We start from the raw sequence: 25668 nt of genomic DNA, 5'->3' as shown, positions 1-25668 counted from the left end.
GTATATCAGATATACTGCACTTCATGCCAGATTGCTTATGTGGGTTGCACTATTCGAAAACTTAAAGGGGTGTTCCCATCACAGACAATGGGGGCATATCGCTACGATATGCCCCCATTCTCTCATAGGTTAAGGCTCCACCTCTGGGTCCGCCAAAAATAGCCGAGCACTGGCTTGGCTAATTCCGTCAGCCCCATAGAAATGAATTGGAGGGCTGGTCACGCAAGTGCGGTGCGCTCCCATTCACTTGTATGGGGAGAGCGCCTGGTGGTGGCCAGACTCCAGGAAACACGGGGTAATCCAGCCACCACCTGCAACTATCATAAAATGGGGGCATATCCTAGCGATATGCCCCTATTGTCTCAGATGGGAAAACCCCTTTAAAGAAGGGATCAGAGATGCCACTAATCCAGATACGATTAATCCCTTCGAATGCACCTAAACTTTTTTTTTTTTTCAAATAAAATTTTTAGATTTTTACATTTCCAGATTTTTCGGCATTGAAAGGGTATTTTGCCAGTAAGTGGTGGTGACAGGAGACAGGTGTAATTGAACCGCGAGTCTCATTTAGAGATGAGCAAAGTACTCAAAAATTCTATTCAGCTGCTTCGCCGAATTACAATAAAGATTGCTTCGTGATGAAGTCATTCGCAAATCGCATTTCTTTGTAAATAGTGGGTGCAATGACAGGGAGTGGCAATTGTGCATCTGATAGGAATAACAGAGCATAAAATTAAAAAAAATCAAAAAAAAATCATACTTACCTCCACCTCATCCATTTGCTTGCCACAGGCCACCTTCTTGATTGAAGATCTGGTGCGAAATCTGCCACGGCATGTGATGATGTCCTCAAGCCGGTCAGAATGGTGAAGTCATTGCGCACAGGATTTCATGCGAGATCTTCAAGCAAAATGGCAGCGGCCGGCCTGTTTTTTATTACACTATTTTAGGTTACATCGATTCGTTACCACGAAGCATGAGGAAATTCGGCTTCAGGGCGAATCGAGTTTATCCTGAAATTGAGATTGAAGTTGATATTTTTGTTAAATACTGTTCATCGCCATGGTTTAAACTCTTGTAGGCAGGTCCAGATTGGATATTATATTATTGATGTAGACTGCTAATTCATGTGTCTATATGTTTTTTGTTGTTTTGTATGATCACGTTTTTAAATGCTTGCTATATGCAAATCATAGGTGGTGCCTGTACACCCACAGGCTTACCAACTTCTGCCTGTTAAAGGTTATGAGTAAGTACCAAGTTAGGGTCAGATACGCGTCGACCAATGCGTTTTTTCTGCTTTCATCTCTGTGTTTTCTATATTTTCGAATAACGATGGAAGATTCCTTTTTTGCATTGATTTTGAGTTCAATGTAATGAGGGAGCCTGTCCACATTTTATGCTGTCCATCATAAGAGCAGAATGAATCAGGTTCCTCTTAAAACATTTTAGCATAGCCAAAGTCGTAGCGGTAGTATAGGGTGCTCAGGACTCAACTTTGTATGGTCTATGATCCAACTAGGTTAAATGTATTCTGTAACCTGTGCATACAGAACCATTTATAGGGTGTGCCAGATCTCCTATAGCAGGTCCGCAATATACCATTGCCATATATACAGTACAGACCAAAAGTTTGGACACACCTTCTCATTCAAAGAGTTTTCTTTATTTTCATGACTATGAAGGCATCAAAACTATAAATTAACACATGTGGAATTATATACATAACAAACAAGTGTGAAACAACTGAAAATATGTCATATTCTAGGTTCTTCAAAGTAGCCACCTTTTGCTTTGATTACTGCTTTGCACACTCTTGGCATTCTCTTGATGAGCTTCAAGAGGTAGTCCCCTGAAATGGTTTTCACTTCACAGGTGTGCCCTGTCAGGTTTAATAAGTGGGATTTCTTGCCTTATTAATGGGGTTGGGACCATCAGTGGCGTTGAGGAGAAGTCAGGTGGATACACAGCTGATAGTCCTACTGAATAGACTGTTAGAATTTGTATTATGGCAAGAAAAAAGCAGCTAAGTAAAGAAAAACGAGTGGCCATCATTACTTTAAGAAATGAAGGTCAGTCAGTCAGCCGAAAAATTGGGAAAACTTTGAAAGTAAGGGCTATTTGACCATGAAGGAGAGTGATGGGGTGCTGCGCCAGATGACCTGGCCTCCACAGTCACCGGACCTGAACCCAATCGAGATGGTTTGGGGTGAGCTGGACCGCAGAGTGAAGGCAAAAGGGCCAACAAGTGCTAAGCATCTCTGGGAACTCCTTCAAGACTGTTGGAAGACCATTTCAGGGGACTACCTCTTGAAGCTCATCAAGAGAATGCCAAGAGTGTGCAAAGCAGTAATCAAAGCAAAAGGTGGCTACTTTGAAGAACCTAGAATATGACATATTTTCAGTTGTTTCACACTTGTTTGTTATGTATATAATTCCACATGTGTTAATTCATAGTTTTGATGCCTTCATAGTCATGAAAATAAAGAAAACTCTTTGAATGAGAAGGTGTGTCCAAACTTTTGGTCTGTACTGTATGTATGCTTTAGTTTATTCAGAAAATCAATTTAAGGGTGGGTTCACTCTAGCGTCAGGGATTCCGTTATGGCTTTCCGTTATAACAGGGTTATAACGGAACATAACGGAATCCATAGGATGGAATGCAAAACGGAAGCCTTTAAGAGGCATTCCGTTTTGCTCCGTCCTAATAGAAGTCTATGGGAAAACATAACGGATCCGTCTGGGTCCCGTTATGCAAGACGGAAAACAAAGTCCTGTCGACAGGACTTTGTTTTCCGTCTTGCATAACAGGAACCAGACGGATCCGTTATGTTTTCCCATAGACTTCTATTAGGACGGAGAAAAACGGAATGCCTTTTAAAGGAGTCCGTTTTGCATTCCGTCATAATGCAAGTCTACGGGCAGAAAAACAGATCCGCCCTTCCGTCTTATGGATTCCGTTATGTTCCGTTATAACTCTGTTATAACGGAAAGCCATAACGGAATCCCTAACACTAGTGTGAACCCACCCTTACCAGTATGCAAATTTCCTCTGAAAAAAGCCCAAGGGGCCGTTCCTAACGTATCTGGAGCCCAGCCGTGCCCATTCTGAAGGAGTGACTGCACTCCTGGCGTAAGATCCCGCCCGGTCTTCCATCCCTGTACTGGAATCAGCCTCCGAGCCTCTTGAAATTTGCGGGCTCCGTTTCTAAGGATAGGTGTGTGTCCCAGAAGTGGGACCTGCACCTATCACACATTGGGGGCATATCCTAACAATATGCCCATATTGTCCAAGATGGGACAACCCCTTTAAGTGTAATATTTAACTGGTGTGAATTATAACAGATTGTAGAAATTACATTACAAACCTACATGAATAGCTATTCCGTATATATTTATTTAATCATGACCTTCCACTGAGCTATTTCCAACGATTGTTTTTAGACTCTGTATAATCCAATCTATAATAATTGCCTGGAACATATCACACATCGTTTCTCCAAGGCAAGCATACTGGACCTCAGAGAATTCAGCATTATAATTATATCAAATTATAGCACTTTTGGGCCTCCAAACTTTGAACTACTGGAATATGAAACGGATTTAACCCCTTTTTAATGCAAATGTTCATGGGTTATAAGCTTTTAGTAATGAAAAAAAAACAAGGTGTCCCTGGTCTGAATGATTCTACAATATAGAAATATTATTACTCCTAACATGAAATTCCCAGAATTTATTACGTGGGTTATGCCCCCTTAAATGTCTGCTTAACATGCAGTAACCATGTCATTTATAGAGAAAAATCCACAAACCTTCCAGAGCAAACATTTCTTAGAAGCGGAGGTACATGCACAAGTAACTGAGTGTTCAACGTGGCCAGTGTTTAGCATTTTGCGATGGCAAAGTTAATAGAGCATAAAGAGGTGCCATGTTTTAAGATGAAGTTGTGTAGACTGTGCGGCCAGTTATAAATCTCTACGGCTGCAAAGTCAACTTTACTGCCATTTGTAGAGCTGTGTAATGGAAACTGGTTGGTGGTGGGGGTTTTCTGATACCAGAATTTGAACTTTCCCACTGAAAAAACGCTTTTCAAAAATTGCAAAAATAAAATCTCCCCCATATGTTTGGTATCGCCACATCCGTAATGATCCCACACTACACAAATATAATGTAAATTATCCCCTATGGTGAACGACGTAAAAAAACAACGAAAAAAAATGCCAGAATTGACTATCAAAAAGTTTTACTTACCCCCAAAATGATACCAATGAAAACAACAAGTTGTCCCACAAAAATCAAGCCCTCACACAGCTTCATAGAAAGAAAAATAAAAAAGTTATGGGTCTTGGGATGCGGTGATGCAATAAGATTTATTTTTTTTTAAAAGGGGTTTTATTGTAGAAAAGTAGTAAAACGTATATGTATTTGGTATCGCTGTAATCGGACTGACCCAAAAAATAAAGTTATCATGGTATTCATTCCAAAAAGTGTACGACAAAAAATTTATAGCGTGAAAACTCAGTGGCAGTATTAATGTTTTTTCCCATCTCCCTCCCAGAAAGAGTTAATAAAAGTTAAACAGAAAGTTTTGTCTACCCAAAAATGGCACCATTAAAAACTACAACTTGTCCCACAAAAAACAAGCCCTCATATGGCTACACAGACGAAAAAAAAAAAAAAGGTTTTGGCTCTTGGAAGGCGACTATGACAATTTTTTTAAAAACAATGATGGTCAGTAAGGCCCAAAACAGGCTGGTCACTAAGCGGTTAAAAGCCCAATATTTCTAAAAAACAACAAATATTATTTGTATAAGAGCTAAAAGCATAAGCTCAATAGTCTTTACGGTTATGTTCATATTTGTATGCAATGCAGTGGGGTCTCTTGCACAATGGATCTGGCACGACATATTTGTGTACAAAGCCTTAGAGAGGTTTTATAGGAATACAGATTTTTCAGCAAGCACCCGCGCCTGCTTCTGTAAACAGAAGATTCATACTTACCTGCACTCCGCCACGTCCATGTTCTGGTCTCTAGCTTGATTTCTTCCGGCGCTCTGTGGGCATGGTCACATGCTCCGCTGCAGCCAATGACTGGCTTCAGAGGTCATGTGCTGCTTCTGGGTACGTCACTACTGAAGCCAATAAATGGCTGCAGGAGAGCAATGTGACCATGCCCATGTAGCGTCAGAAGAAAACAAGCCGGGGACTGGAACATGAACATAGTGAAGGACTGGGGCTCCGGGGAGCAGGTAAAGCCGGGGGCACTTGCTGAAAAATAGTATTCCTAAAGAACCATTTTAAAGTTTAAAGTCTAAAGCTTTAATCAGTAGGTTAACAAGGTTTTTTTTTTTCAGCGCTGACTATGATGATGAAGCTATCCAGTAGACTCTATACTATTAGGTATCAGACTTTTGTGTCACTGTCAAACATTAAAGGGGTAGCCCACTAACGTCCTCTGATAGAGCATACAAATGAGCAGGAGCAGAGTCACTAACAAGCAGCTTTCTTTAGCGGATTCTGGCTGTCTCTGTGCCTATTAGAGCACCATTCATCTACATGGACATCATGGTATCCTACATCCCGATTCCCACCACAGTTGCATTATTAGGGTTGCTCACTTTAGTAACAAAAAAAGAAAAACAGCCTAATAATACAAATCCAGGGATATGGAACATTTTGAATCTCCCACAGAGGCCCTGTAAATCCATCAGTAGACAGTCAATGTATTCCAGCCAGTGGATTTCACCCATGGCAGGCGGAAAAAAAGTCCAGCATTCTTGCCATAGACAAGATAAATTACTTGAAAAAAAAAAAGCTGAAAATGTAGCAAAAAGAGACATACAATGCCTGCAGGGAAAAACTGTATCCAAACTCTAATTTTTCACAACATATGACAAGTAATACAGCGACTAAAATCCCATTCCTGCCACCACAAAACTTGTTGGACAGAAGGTCGTAAATACCAAAAGCAATCTACTACCTAAAAAGAAACGTTGCTTTGGAAAGACAACTTCTGGTTCTCACTAAAAAGTGAAACCCTATGAAGTTACAACCGGGCTGAGTGATGTCATAAGTAATTGATTAAGACAGTGGTTGTGTTATTACCAAGGATTTTCTGGGCAAAGAAAGCAAATGTAATGTCCCAAAAAAATCATATTTTTACTTCATGCATTTTATTCTTTGGAGATCTCTATTTCAGATGGATCTTTTCTAAACATAATTAACTGTTTCTTATTCCTGGAGAGGAAAGAAAACAGTTTACCCTGGAGAACAGATACTGTGGGTTAGAAGGTCATTGCGTTTGCATCTTAAAATCTAAATTCAGAGTTTCAGAATAGCCTAGTTATAAGTTCGATGGGCAGTAGAGTAGCTATAGGGACTGCAGAGGCGCCAGTGTCACCTGGGCCCTGGTGACTGAGAGGGCTCAAAGTCTCCTCTGCCATATAAAAAAAAAAAAAAACAGTATTATAAATGGAAGGTAATCTGATACAGATTTTGCATGGGAGCCAAAGGGCTTCAAGTTATGTATCTGCCAATAGGCAGTGTCTTTTCCCTGTTGTTCCCTACGATACCGTATGAATATTGCGTACCAGTGACTGACTAAAATACAATATGTATATAGCACGGGACACGACTGGTGGAACATTTGTGACATTCCCTGAATCTACTTCTGGCAATCCCCTGCCTTCTTGGACCCCAGTGGTATCAGGGTAATATTTGGAAAGCTAAAAGGCAGTGGGATCGCGCCCTTGTCAGGACAGCAGTTCCACTCTCAGGCAGGGCAAGAGTAGGGACACAGTATTTTTTTTTTTACTGGGGTTAATTTTTTTCATTCTTATTAATACTAATAAAGTTTACATTTTATGGGGTAATTTTTTTTTTTGCTGTGACGCCAATAGGCAGTGTCACAGGATATACCGCAGTTGAGGGGGCATTTACAGACGTAAACTCAGGTCACAAATGTAAAATTGGCTTCACACAGTCTGTATGTCTTCTCTATCAAAAGCAAAATCTAGACCTTCTATATTTACTGTTACAGTATGGTTTCTACATTATAACAACTTGTGGTGGTTACTGTCAACTCAAACCAATTGTTTTCCACCCCAGGAAATGTGACAACCGTACATTATTTCCTGTTGTCTATACATATGACAACCAAGATGCTCCCAGGGTAGGAAAGATTTAAACGCTATGTACACCTTCGAGGGCAATTTTTCTATGATTGCATTTTACTTATTTTACTATAAAATAAATGTTTTCAGTTGGTCTTTATTAAAAAAAAATATTCAGCCATTCTGTCACAAAGGGTTAACTGTCTAGCTGTGTGAATGCTACTTTCACTTTCACATTGTGCCGGTCATTTAATGCTTATCTCAAAATTACTAAAAGGTCATAGACACTTAATTAAGCCACATTCTTACCAGTAAAATAAGAACTCAGCTATAGTGAGTGTTTAGGAGGTCAGAGATAAGGAGCCATCAGCAGAGCTGCCTGATGCAACAGAGTAAAAACATACAGCGTGCTATTAGAGAATCTCAAGGCTGTACAGAGAAAATAGCTCAAAACTTTCAATAAAGACCGATTGAATTTTTTTTTTATCTCAAAATGAGTACAATGCAATGGTAAAAATTTCCTTCAAAGGTGTACATAACCTTTAAACAATGGTACTTAAAAATGACCCATTATCACATATAACTTGCATAAGTTTAACAATTAGGCACATTTTTATACCAAAGCAAAATGGATAAAAATTGAAACAGAGATTTGAACCAAAGCAACAGCTTTAATAAACCTGTCAGACAAATACACATCATACTAGCATGGTCAATTTTACAAAATGTGTTGAGCTAAGTGCAGGGAAAAAAAATTGTGCATGGAGTTTATAAACCTATATACTTTGAGATATGACACAAAAACTTAACAAATCTGGGCAAAGAAGTATCAAAATTCGGTATCACAATCACCTATTTCATCAAGAACGCCTTCTGTCTAGCTACCTACATAAGTTAATGACATTTCTAGACAGTGTTGATGCTGTTCCTTAAACTACAAGGTATAAAAAACAGCATTGATCTGAGTGTTTCTGTCGTTTATCCCTCCACTATAACAAGGAACATTACATAACCGCATCTCTGTGATGGGGAGAAACAGAAACAGTATACTATTTTGTTAAGTAAATGTACTTTATACAGTAAAGCAAAGAGATGCAATTTCCCGCTTGCAGGAAGCAGCGTCCTTCCACAGGAATGCGTTGGCTTGACTTTGTCATTCCGAGAAAGGGCTTTACCAAACATTGCTACCCATACTGCCATGTGTTATTTCATCACTAAATAATATGTACAACCGCTGTGCACTACCCAAAAAAATGAATTACATCTATTTACAGCATAAGAAAAAAAAGAAATGCAAAAACATCAACGATAATATGAGCAGAATAAGGATGTCTACCTAAATCTTGTAATTTAGTTTGGGATTCAACAGCGTCAAGACATATTACAGCTCTATACACAAATTACAATTCTATATATAAATTCCTCATTCATATCTCATCATAGATCCCGAGACAGAAGTAAACAAGGAATTCTGCCAGGGAAAGATACAGTCAGCTATACATTGTAGTTTTACAAAACAACTTTACAGACAATGGGTGAGGACCCACTGTGCCAACTAACCAGTTTGACTTTGGGCTATTTCTAAGGGAGTTTTCCTGGTGGTTCCCTTGTTTTCACCCTTTGACCCCCTATACAGAGATCTGGCCTTCACTGCAGGGGAGGCACCAGGCTGCTACCTCTTGGAATAGTCCTGGCGTATTTGGTAGCTGACCCACAGAGGTCAGAGACACCGATGCAAAACACCAGAGGAACAGGCATTACACACAAACAGAACCAGGCTGTCAGCCAGACAAAATACATGCAAATCCAAGGAACAGACCTAGGGCCAGGAGAAACAGAACTAGGTCAGAAAACAAGCAACAGGCAGATGAACAGATCAGGGTCACAGGCACAGATTAGGTGAGATAACTGAGACACTGGGTACAGAGACAGACAAACGAATATAGCTTGTTACAGGGTCAGGCAGACCTGAGTGGCCTGGTAGATCTACAAAGACATATTGCACAGGCGAGGGGTGGGACACACAACACAGAATACATAACAGGGCTAATAACCACCAAGCAGCATGGCAGCTGCACAAAGAGCAAGCGGGGGTTAACCCCTTCAGTGCCATTGTGGCCCACCCCCTCTTCGATCATAAATGTATTATCAAATAGGTGAGAAATGTCCATTGTGGGGAAACTCCCTTTAACAATTGTGTCATCTTCTCAAAAACTCCTAACTGTGATGGTAGGGAATTGACTGGTAAAGAATGAGTTCATAAATTCAAACCAGAAGACATGCTCTTACCGGGTTCCACTGAATTATTTGGCAAGTCACTGCACTTGGCCCAACAATCATACCAGGCAATCCCATTCTAATTACATACCTGTATATACACCTTGTGCATTCTGCTCTGTTCCTTATGCACTAATTAGGACGACTGTCTACTACATCTCACTGCATATCATCATATTATATCAAAACCATACAGGCAAATTATACCCAATGTTGTTCTCTGATATTTAGTTTGCAACCAACTCCTAGTTTCTAATTTGCTAATGTTGTGTGTTCTCCCCAGCAGAATAGTACATGCTGGATCTGGGTGTCAATGATGCTTCTGCCATTCTCCTGAAGTCTGCCTAGTGTGTGTTTTCCTCCCTATCTACAGTGTGTGTGTGTGAGCTGCCCTCCTTGGATCCTCTCCCCCTTTCCATATAAATCTTCTTGTACAACCTCCTACTTCTATCTCTAACGCTGACAGAAGAGAGAGGGGGGAACACAGAGAACCACCAGTAACAGGAGCGGTGCCCTGACAGATGGATGTCAGATTCTGCAGAACCAGCAACTATGTCAAGGACTTACATATACTCTACAACAGCAAATTAGTAAGACATGTATAATGAAGACCATTTAGAAAGTTGTTTAATTTTGCATTTAGAGAGCAAATTAATAAAAGAAAGTACTTTATGTAGCCTTTAAATGATAATATATGGTTAACTGTTACCAACGCTAGTAGGAGCTTACTGAGAACATATTTATTATTAGGCTGGATAAATCCATCCTCAAAGTCCCTGCTAAAATAAATCATTTTTCATAAAATTGGTCCAATATATTGTGTGGATTTGTATTAAAAGGGTCAAAACTCTGCTTTTTTTTTACAAAACTCCATTTTATCTCCTGCTAGCCTGCTTCCATCTCTAGGGGGCGTTCTACTGGTCACTAACAAGAAATCTGCAGACATCTGTCTTCAGCAAGTCCCTTCTATTGATGGATACAAGCAAGAAATTCAAGTGTAGGGTAAGTACTGTAGATACAGCCACTAGTAGTTTTCAATAAGTAGAATAAAGATAATTATGAGATAAAACCGGCTGCATTTTACTCTTCATTAGAGAAACACTCTTATATTCATTTCTTACACATCACTATAAAAGCAGTGTCAAAACTGTCACCTTTGTCTGTAGGTTTATTTCCAGCACCGCATTAGTAAATTTCCTTCTATGTGGCTAAGGCCGGTTTCAACAGATCGTAAAATTGTGTTTGCAAGGCAGGGAAGAGGCGAAAGGTGGAACTTTCCGCTGGGTGATAATGATCTTAGAAATTAGGGCTGCCATAACGCCAACCAGTTTGCAAATCAGATGTGTTCTTCAATAGTGTTCTTGTACATCATTCCTGTGAGCTCACTGTCCAGACTCCAGACTGTAGTAACAAGTCCCAGATGAATGTATTTCTAGCAGAAGTCGCTGGCCTCACTTGGTGCCTTACCAACCACACCTATGATATTATGTGCAAGCTCGGGAACAGCAAAATTAGGGAGTTAAAGGGGTTGTCTCACTTCAACATACAGTATGACATTTATCATGTAGAGCAGGGGTACTCAACTGGCGGACCGCGGTCCAAATACGGACCGCGGCCGCCAGTTGTCCGGACCCCGGCCATCCTTCAGAGCGCTCCTCCAATCGATTCAGTTCAGAGTGATCCGATCCGTTTGAACCGGCTCAGCTCAGTCACAGCACACAGCAATGCTGACAGAGACGCTCAGCTCACCTCACGCTGGAGCAGGAGCCTGAGGGAGGGACTGGGAGGAGTCAGTAATATGATCTTAGAGTGGAAGCTGCTTCTGCCAGCCCCTCCCCTCCCCGCCCACCAACCAATCACCGACCAGAGCTGAGGGGGCGAGGCCAGCACAGCACACTAGCAGCTCTGACTCGAGTCCTCGGAGTAGTGCAGGGTCAGGGAGTCTAAAGGAATGGAATGAGTCAAAAGAACCTAAAGATCCGACTCAGTTAGTGACTCATTCGATTCATTGAGTTAAGGAGCCGTCAGTCAGACTGTAGAACAGGTTACATTACACTGAGGCTCTCGGCTCTTGTTGCAGCAGTGATAAGATTAAGGGACAGGAGCAGAGAGATAAGAGAAGGGACAGATGACACAGTTCAGCACATAGTTTTCCCTGTGCTGCATTCACATTTCACTTCACTTGGTTCGTTGTACTACTGTCAGTGTCAGACTGTTGTCACTGTGGGGAACAATGCACAACAGACAACAATTCACATTGCACACCACAGTGACAGCTTCCTCCTGTCCGCCTGTCCAACGTCAGCCTCAGCTTCCCTTTACTATAAAAAAATCACTCTTCCTGACTCACTCAATACTAATCAGAGACGAGTTCAACTTCAGAGAGCTGAAGAGCCGACTCACTGCAGTGTCACTGACTGAGTCAGCAGCTGCGCATGCGCACCGGCACCTAGAGTCTTCAGTTCACTTGCGAGTCAGCTCAGCAGTCTGACTCGCCAAGTGAACCGAAGATCCGATTCTGATCCGAATGAGCTGATTCAAATGAACCGATTCACCTAAAAGATCCGAACTTCCCATCACTATCTCCTGCACACTGTGCCGTGCAGGAGGAGGAGCTTACCGGCGGACTTCCTCCTGCCCCAGGGGCGCAGTGAGACAGGCCGGCTCCCTCCACATATAGCGCTCCTCCTCTCCTGCACACTCTGGTACGTGCAAGAGGCGGAGCTTACCGGCAAACTTCCTCCTTCCCAGGGGCACAGTGAGAGACGGCTCCCTCCACATGCAGGCACCAGCGCTTTCTCCCTCAGTGCGCTCACAGGTCCCTCCTCCCCTGCAGCAGCGGCAGCACATAAGGGAGCTTCAAGCTCCAAAGGACACTTACGTGCTGCTGGAGAGGGGAGGGACATCACCACTGCCACCAATGAAATAAATGTCACATTTGGAAAGTAAGGGGTGCGTGGAGAGGGCTACAGAGAGGCGGGAACACGTCACTGACTCCAGTGTCATGTTCCCATCTCCCCTGGGCCATCTTCTTTAGGTAACCTGATTAAATAAAGTGATTAAGCCCCATCAAACCATGATAGTTTTGTTCCGCATCCAATTCCCATTATTGGGGCATTGGATGCGGACCCCTTAGTTTCAATGGAGCGGAAAAAGATGCAGACAGCACACAGTGTGCTGTCTGCATCTCTTGGGGCCCCATTGTAATTAAGGGGCCGCATCCAATCCCCCAATAATGGGAATTGGATGCGGAACAAAACTATCATATGTCTGTTCTGTGGCTTGGGTTGCCACCCGGCCAGTAGTTCACCAGCAAGGCTGGTATTTTAGTTCCCTTGCGGTGCCAGAATTTTCCTGTAAGGACTGTTAAGGTACTTTCACACTTGCGGCAGGACGGATCCGACAGGCTGTTCACCCTGTCAGATCCGTCCTGCCGCTATTTCGCCGGACTGCCACTCCCCATTGACTATAGCGGGAGTGGAGTTACGGTGCAGCATGGCAGTGCACGGCGTGAGGCCGCCAGACGAAAAAGTCGGACATGTAGTACTTTTAGTCTGGCGGCCTCTCACCGTGCTGCGCCGTAGCTCTGCCCCCATCCCCATTATAGTCGATGGGCACAGAGCAGCGGCACGGCGAAGTAGTGGCAAAATGGATCTGACAGGGTGAGCAGCCTGTCGGATCCGTCCTTCTGCAAGTGTGAAAGTACCCTTACTAATGAGCGCTTCCATCATGGAACGCCCATTAGTACAGCCGTTACCTCCACCGCTACTTGTGCTAGTAAAAAAATATATATATATTACGCCAATTACGGTACCTCCACCTCCATTTGCTCACGCTGTGGAGAGCACTCCCTGCTGACTAGAAGCTCAAGACAGGACCTACAAGACGTCATCACGTTGGAGCACCGGTCCTGAGCTTGCAGTCAGCAGCGAATGTTCACCGCAGCCAGGTGAATGCAAATTTTATTTTATTTTTTTGCAAAAGCAGAGAAGGGGGGCACTAATGGGGGCATTACTCTTACTGGGGGCACTAATGGGGACATTATTCTTACTGGGGGCATTATTCTTACTGGGGCACTAATGTGGCCATTACTAATTCTGGGACTTACCCGGGGCGCTCCACTATAACGTCAGAGCGCCCCACGCGCATGGATCACATGATCGCATGGCATCTTTACTGTTGGCGTTCAGCTCGGACCTTCACCTGACTGCAGACCCAGGTATGTGGACCTTTAATAAAACTAGTTGAGTACCCCTGATGTAGAGAAAGTTAATAGAAGCCACTTACTAATGTATTGCGATTGTCCATATTGTCTCCTTTGCTGTCTTGATGAATTTTTCCATCACATTATACACTGCTCGTTTCCATGGTTACAACCACCCTGCAATCCAGCAAGCAGTGGTCATGCTTGCAAACTATAGGAAAAAGTGGTAGCGTCTCTGGTGGCCGGGACCGTGGGAGCACGCATAGACACGAATCCACAGCAGCTCCCATCTCGGCCACCTCGTATATGTGCTGTGGCCGAAAACACCCGTATATGATGTGTCTATAATGTGATGGAAAAATGAATCCAGCCAGTAAAGGAGGCAATATTGACAATCACAATACATTAGTAAGTGCCTTGTATTAATTGTGTCTACATGATAAATGCCATTTGCTGAAATGAGACAACCCCTTTAAGCTTCTACTCTAGACTGGCATCTTCTCCGGGATGTATCAGTAAAGCCCTTGTATCCAACTAGAATCACTTACTACGAGCAACCTCAATTTTTTATTTCTATCGGAATATCGATTAAAACAAAAAATAATAATAATTAAAATGATAACCTATGTCACAGTGGTTTAAAACCCTTACCAGTGATTGGCGTAATTCAAGAATTTGGAAGAGCTTCCAGAAAATACATTGTTTGAAACAATACAAGACATAAATATGCAAAAATTGTTGGCCTTTTGTGAGGTTCATCTTCAAGTAGATGTGGGCCCCAGGGAAACAGAGTCATAAAGGGCCCTCTTTCTACACTATCCTCTGCTTGACAAGTTACAGGGGTTCTCCAGGAATTAAAAAAATGAAAATAATTTTATATTATTTTATAATAAATATATTCACAAATACCTTTTATTACTTAGAATGGTTCATTTTGTCTAGGGAGCAATCATTAGGAGAAATAATGGCCGCCGTCCTATCAGTACACACAAAACCTGTCCTAATCACACAGGAGGACAAGTTACTTTACCACAATGAGCCATAGAGCTGCCTCATCCTCCTCTCTGCTCTACTTGTCAGGAATCATTATCCTGAATACAGGTGAATCTCTGTGGGAATGGAGATGATAAGGAGACATGAGAGGAGGGTGAGGTGTGGCTAATGAGCAGCAGCGCTTGTTTACAGTCTCCATTACCACATTACCAGTCTGTCCTGTCCGTCCTCTCTGTACCTCATATGTCTCCTCATGAACTAAATTCCCCAGAGATTCAGCTAAAGTTCTTATCACCTGTATTCAGGATCATAATCCCTGACAAGTAGAGAGGAGGATGAGGAGGATGAGGCAGCTCTTTACCTCAGTGTTGTAAAGTCCTCATGTGTGATCAGGACAGGTTTTGTGTGAACTGATGGCACAGCGGCCATTTTGTTTCCCCTGATGATTGCCCCCCAGACAAAACGAGCCATTATAAATAATGAAAGGTATTTGAGGATATATTTATAATAAAATAATATTTAAGTATTTTCAGTTTATTATTTCCCGGAGAACCCCTTTAAGAAGAGGCTTACCGACACTGCCAATGGGCCCTAGCATTTGGCCTAGTTTGCTTTCTGCTAACACTAGCCCCCTTAAAGTGGTTTTCTGGGAATAATTACTTTTTATCTACAGGGAGTGCAGAATTATTAGGCAAATGAGTATTTTGACCACATCATCCTCTTTATGCATGTTGTCTTACTCCAAGCTGTATAGGCTCGAAAGCCTACTACCAATTAAGCATATTAGGTGATGTGCATCTCTGTAATGAGAAGGGGTGTGGTCTAATGACATCAACACCCTATATTAGGTGTGCATAATTATTAGGCAACTTCCTTTCCTTTGGCAAAATGGGTCAAAAGAAGGACTTGACAGGCTCAGAAAAGTCAAAAATAGTGAGATATCTTGCAGAGGGATGCAGCACTCTTAAAATTGCAAAGCTTCTGAAGCGTGATCATCGAACAATCAAGTGTTTCATTCAAAATAGTCAACAGGGTCGCAAGAAGCGTGTGGAAAAACCAAGGCGCAAAATAACTGCCCATGAACTGAGAAAAGTCAAGCGTGCAGCTGCCAAGATGCCACTTGCCACCAGTTTGGCCATATTTCAGAGCTGCAACATCACTGGAGTGCCCAAAAGCACAAGGTGTGCAATACTCAGAGACATGGCCAAGGTAAGTAAGGCTGAAAGACGACCACCACTGAACAAGACACACAAGCTGAAACGTCAAGACTGGGCCAAGAAATATCTCAAGACTGATTTTTCTAAGGTTTTATGGACTGATGAAATGAGAGTGAGTCTTGATGGGCCAGATGGATGGGCACGTGGCTGGATTGGTAAAGGGCAGAGAGCTCCAGTCCGACTCAGACGCCAGCAAGGTGGAGGTGGAGTACTGGTTTGGGCTGGTATCATCAAAGATGAGCTTGTGGGGCCTTTTCGGGTTGAGGATGGAGTCAAGCTCAACTCCCAGTCCTACTGCCAGTTTCTGGAAGACACCTTCTTCAAGCAGTGGTACAGGAAGAAGTCTGCATCCTTCAAGAAAAACATGATTTTCATGCAGGACAATGCTCCATCATACGCGTCCAAGTACTCCACAGCGTGGCTGGCAAGAAAGGGTATAAAAGAAGAAAATCTAATGACATGGCCTCCTTGTTCACCTGATCTGAACCCCATTGAGAACCTGTGGTCCATCATCAAATGTGAGATTTACAAGGAGGGAAAACAGTACACCTCTCTGAACAGTGTCTGGGAGGCTGTGGTTGCTGCTGCACGCAATGTTGATGGTGAACAGATCAAAACACTGACAGAATCCATGGATGGCAGGCTTTTGAGTGTCCTTGCAAAGAAAGGTGGCTATATTGGTCACTGATTTGTTTTTGTTTTGTTTTTGAATGTCAGAAATGTATATTTGTGAATGTTGAGATGTTATATTGGTTTCACTGGTAAAAATAAATAATTGAAATGGGTATATATTTGTTTTTTGTTAAGTTGCCTAATAATTATGCACAGTAATAGTCACCTGCACACACAGATATCCCCCTAAAATAGCTAAAACTAAAAACAAACTAAAAACTACTTCCAAAAATATTCAGCTTTGATATTAATGAGTTTTTTGGGTTCATTGAGAACATGGTTGTTGTTCAATAATAAAATTAATCCTCAAAAATACAACTTGCCTAATAATTCTGCACTCCCTGTAAAGTGCTTCTTGGGCCGTCATAGTGCCGGAGACTCTAATGTGCTGCACGCACGCTATCAGAGTCGTGCAGCGTGTGTGTTACTGAATGTACAGATACAGATAGGCTGGCGCAGTACAGATAGGCTGGCGCTATCGCTACACACTCACCACTAGAGTGTTGTAGTATTACATCTGAGTCAACGCTAAAGATAATACAGATAGGCTGGCCCTATCGCTACACACTCACCACTAGAGTGTTGTAGCAATACATCTGAACTAGACTGTGTATGGTACTCTTTGCTCCTCAGGAAATACTGATTAATATCGGCAGGGAAACGCGTCGAGCAACACAATGCACCTACTTATGTTCAGTTTTAATAGACTAATGATATTTGCAGATCCGCTGTTTTAGTTGAGGAACAGTCCATTCAGAAATCACCGGGGGTCGTGTCCTTTGCTGCAGTGTATGTAGCGGGGCTAATAGATGAGTAGGGACAGACCATACAAAGTGATTGATTTAGGACTAAACTACCTCACTTATCCTATGGGCTTTATGTAGCTTCCATTACAAAATAGGGAGACGTTTTTGTGGCGGTGTGAGTTGAGGAGATAGTATTTATACAGATTCCCTATGCTCCGGGTCACACCACTAGCCTGACTGTTAGATTTGGTGGAGATAGAACCTATTTTTAATAATATATCTAATCAAGATGTTTCTAACGTACTTTATTCAGGCAGTTAACAGTTTACAGTCTATGTTCTATCAAAAAGCAGTTAATCAGATCCTGGTAAATACTCATAATGCTTGTCAAGGATAGGGTACACATGGAGCCCATTGTAAGTCTACCTCCTAACACTTACTAGTTAAAGAAGGCTTTGTAGATGATGATGGAAGCCACTTGACTAAAGAACTGAGATCTCTTGATGGTGTGTCCCATAGACTTATATGGCCAGCCTCACATCTGTTGCCCAGACACATTGCAAAATACTCTCGGCAACTTGCTTATCTACGGCCCTCAAAATGTCAAATTATTTGCTACTCAGGCTAAAACAAAGGAAGACATGGGAATTCCCATCTGTAGACACACTCACCTGTACGGTAAACAAAATTGCCTTCGGTTTCTGAAGAAGAGGGGGACACAAGCTCTTCTTCAAACTCGTTTGAGCTGAATGATCCTGAGTGGTTTCTCTGCCTTGTGTTTTCTCTCATGACTGAGTTAGTGGCCATGACATGTCTTAAGGAGTCATTGAGATAACGATGCAATAAACTGCTTTTGTACTTTGGAGGGGAGACGTAGTCTTCATTGGCACTAGCTTCTGCCCTCATCCCTGACTTGATGACCGAGTTCTCAGTATTTATCACATTATGGTGGATGGGTTTATCATATACTTCTTCATTAGCATGACTCCTGGGAACATTTTCTCCATCTGAAAATCAATAAAAAAAAGAAACATGATCTAAGGTTTTACACTGCAGAAGGGCATGGGCTAAATCATTCAGGTGAATTTTAGAATTACTTTATGATCGGTGAGGGTTGGAGAGCCAGAATCCCCACCGACCTTGAGACTGATGGGACCACAGCTCACCTTTTTTGCCTATACAGTGCTGCTCCTGGCCTCTCAAGTGAATGGGGCATGGTGCAGTTCCCTGCACAGATGGTGGCCAGGAGGACCACTGTGCAGGAGAAAATTTTGAAGGGGAGCACTTCAGCCTCTGTATTCTTTGCATCATCTTTACATTTTTGTGCAGATATCATGTAGCTTTGATGTTAAAAGCTTTGCATTTTAAATGTATTGTTTTTTTTAAAATAATGTAATGTGTTTTATATCCATGCTTAAAATATGAACATTTAAAATAAACCTAAACCTAAAAATAAATTATTAAAAAGTATATAAATAGTGTTGAGCCAATCAAAGTTCACAAAGTGGACTTCGATCCAAATTTCAGGGAAAATTTGATTCGCCGTGAAGCCGAATTTCCTCATGATTCATGGTAGCAAATCGATTTTCCCTGAAATAGTGTATATCCATTTGCTTGCGACATGTCGGCTGCCGCCATCTTGATTGAAGATCTCACACGAAATCTTGTGCGCAGTGACATATGACATCACCAAGCCGGCCAACCTGATGACGTCATCATGGGCTGCGCAAGATTTCACGCTAGAACTTCAATCTATGATTCATCACTAATAGAATTTTGCAATACTTCGCTCATCTCTAGGTATGAATTATATAAACTTGCTCATGCTGTTTGCCGACCTATAGGATTTTGTGCATATTCCTTAGGCAGGGTTCTGAATCTCCTTAAAGAGACCAGTCCTGTATGGACACTTACTAGAAGTACTCAGTGGTATGGAAACTTATTGGTAATGCTCCATGGGAAACAAATATGCAAAGAGGTATCTCCCAAGGAAGAGAACCATCTCACTTGTGCCACCTCTTGGAGAACAAGCCTTAGAATTTGACAAGGGAATATAGCCAAGCCAGATATGCATCTGTAGACAGCTGTTTCTGGGTGCTTGCCCCTCATCAGTAGGGAGTAGGATTCTGGCTGGCTGTATGCGATGCCTTCAATTCAAAACAGCTGTCTAGGGATGGATATCTTGCTTGGCTATATTCCCTTGTCAAATTCCAAGGCTTGTTGAAAAGTTGGATTTTGACTCATATGGAGCCACTTCGAAGAGGTGGTGCTAGCGAGATGGTTCCCTTCCTTGGGAGATACCTCGTTGCACGTGCACATTCCTAAAAGAAATCCTGTAGAGTACCAGCAGTTCTTTTCCTGCTAATCTGTTACTTGTGAACAGCTGTGGGGTGTAACTTGGTGTGGGGCTTAACTATCCTTGTGTCCTACTGCAAAGACAGAGGGGGATGTTCCTGTTGCAACCAGTTGTCTTACAGCCAGACGCAAGATTGTGAGGGGGAGGAGGATGGGAGACATGACATCTTTTGGGAAACATACAGACGATATATATTTATATAATTCTGCAATATAAGAAAAAAAATGGGGACATAGGAAAAGATATGATTAAGGAAGGAATTGCTGGGATACGTTTTAAATTTTTTTTTTGTAAACTTGCTATATGTGGGCTCCTTTAATTAGGGCCAGGAAAGAGTTTAAGATAAAGAAAAAAATACACTAATCTAGTCACAGTCATTCTGTTCCAGCGCCAAGGGTCCCATCCCTGCTTTTTATAGTAGCTCGTGGAAGTATGATGTCCCATCCCTGGTCATGTAAACCACTGCAGCCATTCACTTGTGTCTCCAAGTAACAGGTGACCTGTGATGACTGCAGTGGTGCACGTCATGACCACAGATGTGACATCATAATTCTGGTTCACAGGGGACCAAAAGGAATGGGGATGGGACCTTTTTCACTGGTACAGAGCAGGGGTGATTAGGTGAGTGCTTTTTCTTTCACTTTCTCGCCCTAATTGAACCCCTTTAAATCTTGGAAGCTGACTTTGAATTTTTAGGCAGTAATTGTATTTTTGTGATTTTATTTTTATTGTATTCTAAATAACAAATGCACTTAAAGTAGCTTTGGTAGAATCGCTTTTAAATATCGCATTATGATTATTTTCCTTTGCACTGCTCTAACAATGAACAACTGAACGAAGGGCCATGTAATGCCGAATAAATCTATCCAGATTTGTTTTCCTAAGACTAGTGTGAAAGGGGAGACAGGGGTCACCAGCCCATGAGGTACAGACTAGGTAATAAACACATGTATTTCAATCTGAGGTATGGTCATGCCCTTTAAAGCCATTCTGCTCGGCATTCTTGTGTTACAAACTCCTTTCTGTACCAATAAACATTCCCTGTTGGCTCAGTGGAACTGTTCTATTTATACTGATTGGCAACTTATTCTTCACGGGAATAGTCCTTCCTTTCTTAGAAAGTCTGGCTAGTGTCCATCATAAATATAAATACTCTATATAGGCTACCTCTGCGTAACCCACATGGAAAGGATCAGATATCGCTCCTTTTTTCCTATAGGACACAGGGTTCCTCATCTTTACGTTACCGCTGCTCTGTCTCAAGACATAAATAACATGAAGAATGTCCTTACTGAAGAAACTATTCAGTGTTGTATGAATTTAGATCAGGCTTATGACAACCCTAAAACTTCAGGCTTGCAGAAGGTCCTACAAGAACCTCTAGTCACTCCTCCAAAGTCAAGAATAATTGGCAAGATGTCTACCTGAGCATAATGAGATATACTTTTCTCCTTTCACTCTATAATAACATGCAATGCAACTTGTGGACCCATACAGAAGCAGCGGCAGATATGCTCTGGAGGTCTGGCAGGTGTGAATAAGGTTGTTCTCACATATGCGTTGAAGCTTTTGTATACAGTTCTGTCAGATTTCACAGCCAGAGCTCCAACAGACTCCAATGTAGGTCAATGACGTCAGCCACTTTTGAAATCCATTCTATGATGGATCCAACACTGTGTCATGGCTTCCGTTTTGAATGGAAGCCAAGGCGCAGATGTGAACATAGCCTAACAGACATCACGACAAGTAATCTTCTTTATGACCAGCTTTTATTCTTAAAGTAATAAATGTAAAGGTGAAGTTTGGTCAGCAGGAGGTAGGCAAATATCTATAGGAACTGTAACAATATTTCTGGTGGTACAGTCTTCCAGTTGTTAAAAAGCTTCAATTTTTTGCTTATATTCTGTAATGTCCACAGGATAGAGGATAATTATTAGATCATTGGGGTCCTACTACTGGGCCCCCACCGATCACAAGAACCCACACCCCGTGGAGCAATCCAAAATGAACGGAGCGACCAGTCTGGCATGCGCACAGCCACTCAACTTATTTCTGGAAGTTCTGGAAATAGCAGAGCACAGCACTCTACCATCTCCAGAACTCCCACAGAAATGAATGGAACAGCTGTGCATGCCTGACTGGCAGCTCTGTTCATTTTGGAGGTTTCATGGGGTGCGGGGCCCCCGTTATCATGATGGTGGGGTTCCCAGTGATACGACCTCCACTGATCGAATAGTATAGGGGACACCTTTACATAACCAAAATACCACTTTAAAAGGTTTTAGTTTCTGTAAGATTGACATAGTCTTTACAGTATGGATAAGATATGTCTGAATAAGTTAATACAATGAAACCTCTCTGAGACAACCACTCAAAATTGTATTCAAAAAGGTCTTCTAGAAGGATGACCAGAATACATAGTATGCGATGAAACAGAAAATGTGTCACAGAAAATCTGGTCTGGATAGAGGGGTGTTCATCGCATATTTGCGGTCTTCTGGAACGTCTCACTGTATACGATTTAGGGAGTGATAGTTCTAATACAGGAAGCTTATTCAGATTCATATTGGGCTTGGGCTTTGTAATATTGCATTCAACTGGGTCTTCAGAGTGATCACAGGTAATTACAAACACTAGTGTGTTGATACATAAGGTTTGTGGAGTCTTGTGATGAAATCTATGACTGTCATTGGCCTTTGTAGATGGACAAGGAAGAAGACCCAACATCACCGTGTCAATCTATGCCTCCTGTCTGACCAGAATTATCAAAAGACATGAACAAACCTTCTGAACAGGAGTCTTCGCTGCTGACACTTAGCCGTTCAGCATTCCCTTGAACATATTTGTTATACAGCTTTATCCTCAAAGCCCAGCTCAGATCTGGTTGTCTCACAGTGTTTTTGAGGCGTCTTCTTGCATTTGCAAACCAATTTGAAACCTTGAGAAAAAAAAAATTCATTTTTTTAAGATCATTTGCATCAAAAGAGCAATTAGGAAGAAGTCAACTGAAACATGGAAAAATCAGAGACTGCAACAAGAGAAAAGGACAGAATGATAGAAAAGACTTTACAGAAATAGCAATCTAGAGCCGCCATGGACATTGGCTTCATAGGAAGAACATACAAACTCCATGTTCTTGGTCAGATTTGAACCTAGAACCACCGTGCTGCAAAGCACTAAAGAAAGCTAACTACTGAGCCACCGGGTTTTCCAGGATCAGGATATTGATGGCCTAACCTCAGAGAATGGGCTTTCAATATTAGACTGGTGGGGGTCTGCCTCCTGGGACTCCCAACAGTCAGCTGTTTAAAGTGGTTGTGGCCATTGTGCGAGCACTACGACTTCTTCATTGCTTACATGGGGCAATCTACCTGCATGCCCTACACTTAGTAGCAGCGGTGGACCATACTGCAATCTTGCCCTATTCAAGTAAATGGGAAAAAGCTGCAATATTCTGCATTGCTGCTGCTGCTGCTAAATAGATGGTGTGTGCGTAGATGGATCAAGGTAAACAATAAAGAGTCCATAGCTCAGGATCTCATATCGACGACCTATCCTGACGATAGCCCGTCAATACCCTGAACCAGAAACTCCCCTTTACAGTACTTTCTTGTCACTATAGCTGGGATTTGAAGCATAGAAGCTTATATCACATATAAAACATGGTCTAGTGTTTTCAAGCTCACAGAGTATATCATTTTTAAACAGGTAATGACCCTGGGCAAACATGATGCATGACAATGCTGTAAACTGCAAAGAAGAAAGCTGATGGGAGAATCATGAAGAATTAAAGACCAATATCTACCTCAACAAGTCCACGGTAAGACTGGTAAAGAAAGTAGAATTTAGAGAGTGAGAAATTGATTCAGATTGTTTTAAAGGGGTTGTCTCACCTCAGCAAGTGGCATTTATCATGTAGAGGAAGGTAATACAAGGCACTTACTAATGTATTTTGATTGTCCATATTGCTTCCTTTGCTTGATTGATTCATTTTTCCATCACATTATTCACTGCTCATTTCCATGGTTACGACCACCCTGTGGTGGTTGTGCTTGCGCACAATAGGAAAAAGTGCCAGTCTCTCTAGTGGCTGGAACTGTGGGATGGTACATAGGCTAGTGCTTTTTCCTATAGGGTGCAAGTACAGCCACCGCTGTTGGATTGCAGGGTGGTCATAACCATAGAAACGAGCAGTGTATAATGTGATGGAATAATGAATCCAGCCAGCAAAGAAAGCAATATGGACACTCACAATACATTAGTGCCTTGGATTAACTTCCTCTACATAATACATGCTATTTTCTGAACTGACACAACTCCTTTAAAGGGAACCTGTCACCAGGATTTTGTGTATAGAGCTGAGGACATGGGTTGCCAGATGGCCGCTAGCACATCCGCAATACCCAGTCCCCATAGCTCTGTGTGCTTTTATTGTGTATAAAAACTGATTTTATACATATGCAAATTAACCTGAGATGAGTCAGAGCTTGAAAATATGACTCTTCTCTGGTCACACAAGTAAGATATGACTCTTTTATGTTAATTTGCATATGTATCAAATCGTTTTTTTTTACACAATAAAAGCACACAGAGCTATGGGGACTGGGTATTGCGGATGTGCTAGTGGCGATCTAGCAACCCATGTCCTCAACTCTATACCCAAAATCCTGGTGACAGGTTCCCTTTAAGTAGACATGGCCTGTTCTTGTGTGATTTCTAATAGTATTACATACATGGTTTTCATATGAATCCAAGAGAAAAAAATGTCCATGCTATCCTCCCTCTATCCTCTTCCTCGCTCCCCCAGGCTGCGGACTGCTTGCCAACAAAGTCATCTGCTCCTCTTCCCGAAGGGAGCGTGCACGCTCTCCCATCGGCTCTTGCAGGGCCAGAATGTGCACTGAAATCTTCACCAGCTTATGGCAAGCCTGTTAGAAGGTGCCTGAACAATAGGTTGTTCAGGTTGCTAGTTTACTGCAAAGATGTGCTGTATTCGGTTGTCTGCCCATATACTGACTTTCTGCCCATTTTCTGAATTCTGACTCTCCACTGCCTGACCTGTGCCTGACCTCTGTATTCAACCTCTGCTGCCTGCCCTAACCTCAGACCTTTTACCCTCTAACCACGTACCCTGACAGCCCTGATCTTGGCTTGTCCCTGACTAGGATTTTGCCTGTACCCTCGGTGCCCACCACCAGTATATCTGACCCTCATGGGTCAGCTTTCAATCATACAGAAACTATTCCAGGAGGTAGTGGTCTGGTGGTTCCCCTGCAGTGAAGTCCTGATCCCTGTACTGAGATTAAAGGGTGAATACCAGGGGACTGCCAGGATAACGGAATTAGGTTTAGCCCAAAGTCAAATCTGTTGGTTGACACAGTGGGTACACACCCAGTATCTGTAATAACAGAACAGATCTAAGATACGTGCATGAGGCCTATCATCACTTACAACATACACCGAGATAAGTCATTATTAAACACAAGAACTCTTTAGATCAAAGTTTTATCACACAAAGAAAACAATCTTACAATAATTTAGAGTACAGTAATATGTGGGGACATATGCCATCAATACAAACTTGCCAACTCTCCCTGTTCTGACTCAATAACTGGGCAGCAACTGTTGAGGTTCATGAGAAGATACACCTGAAATCTTGTCAGACAGGTCGACTCAACTGATCAGGCATGTATGAAGATACCAGATGAGGTTTATTCCAGGATGAATCCTTGTAATTATGCACAAACCACTAGGTGAAAAGATGATATTTTTTGTCAGGGTTCAAGAGAACATGGTGGACTGTATAAAGCTCATATGTAAAATGGCAGCCATCATACACAGGAAGGATGAGCTGCTTACATCAGGTCCTGCCTACAGGGAGATTGTAGGATCAAACTTCAAACAGCAAGGACATTACAATAACTGCAATAAGATAATATATAAAGACATGGGACAGGACACTCCCGTAAAGTCCCAGAGGCTCCTGGAAAAAAAAGGGTGCTACCAGACTCCCAGAAGAGTCGTCAAATCTCCCAGGCACAGTATGATGGTCTGCTTTCTCCCAGAGAGCCTCCCGTCATACATTTTGGCC

At 42.2% G+C, this 25668-nt stretch overlaps 1 protein-coding gene across 3 annotated transcripts in view; it reads right to left on the bottom strand.

Annotated features, from left to right (window-relative positions):
- Positions 1-25668, bottom strand: part of MKX (mohawk homeobox) — a 119655-nt gene that overhangs the window by 51477 nt on the left and 42510 nt on the right. For all 3 annotated transcript variants that reach the window (XM_040434343.1, XM_040434345.1, XM_040434346.1), the window contains exons 4-5: positions 22362-22515; positions 17893-18228 (exon numbers count right to left, since the gene is read on the bottom strand). In XM_040434343.1, the coding sequence (XP_040290277.1) occupies positions 17893-18228; positions 22362-22515 (490 nt within the window). The remainder of the gene's footprint in view (positions 1-17892; positions 18229-22361; positions 22516-25668) is intronic.

Source organism: Bufo bufo, chromosome 5 (genome assembly GCF_905171765.1).
Source record: "Bufo bufo chromosome 5, aBufBuf1.1, whole genome shotgun sequence".
Classification (NCBI taxonomy): domain Eukaryota; kingdom Metazoa; phylum Chordata; class Amphibia; order Anura; family Bufonidae; genus Bufo; species Bufo bufo.
This window is presented reverse-complemented; position numbering and strand designations above follow the sequence as displayed.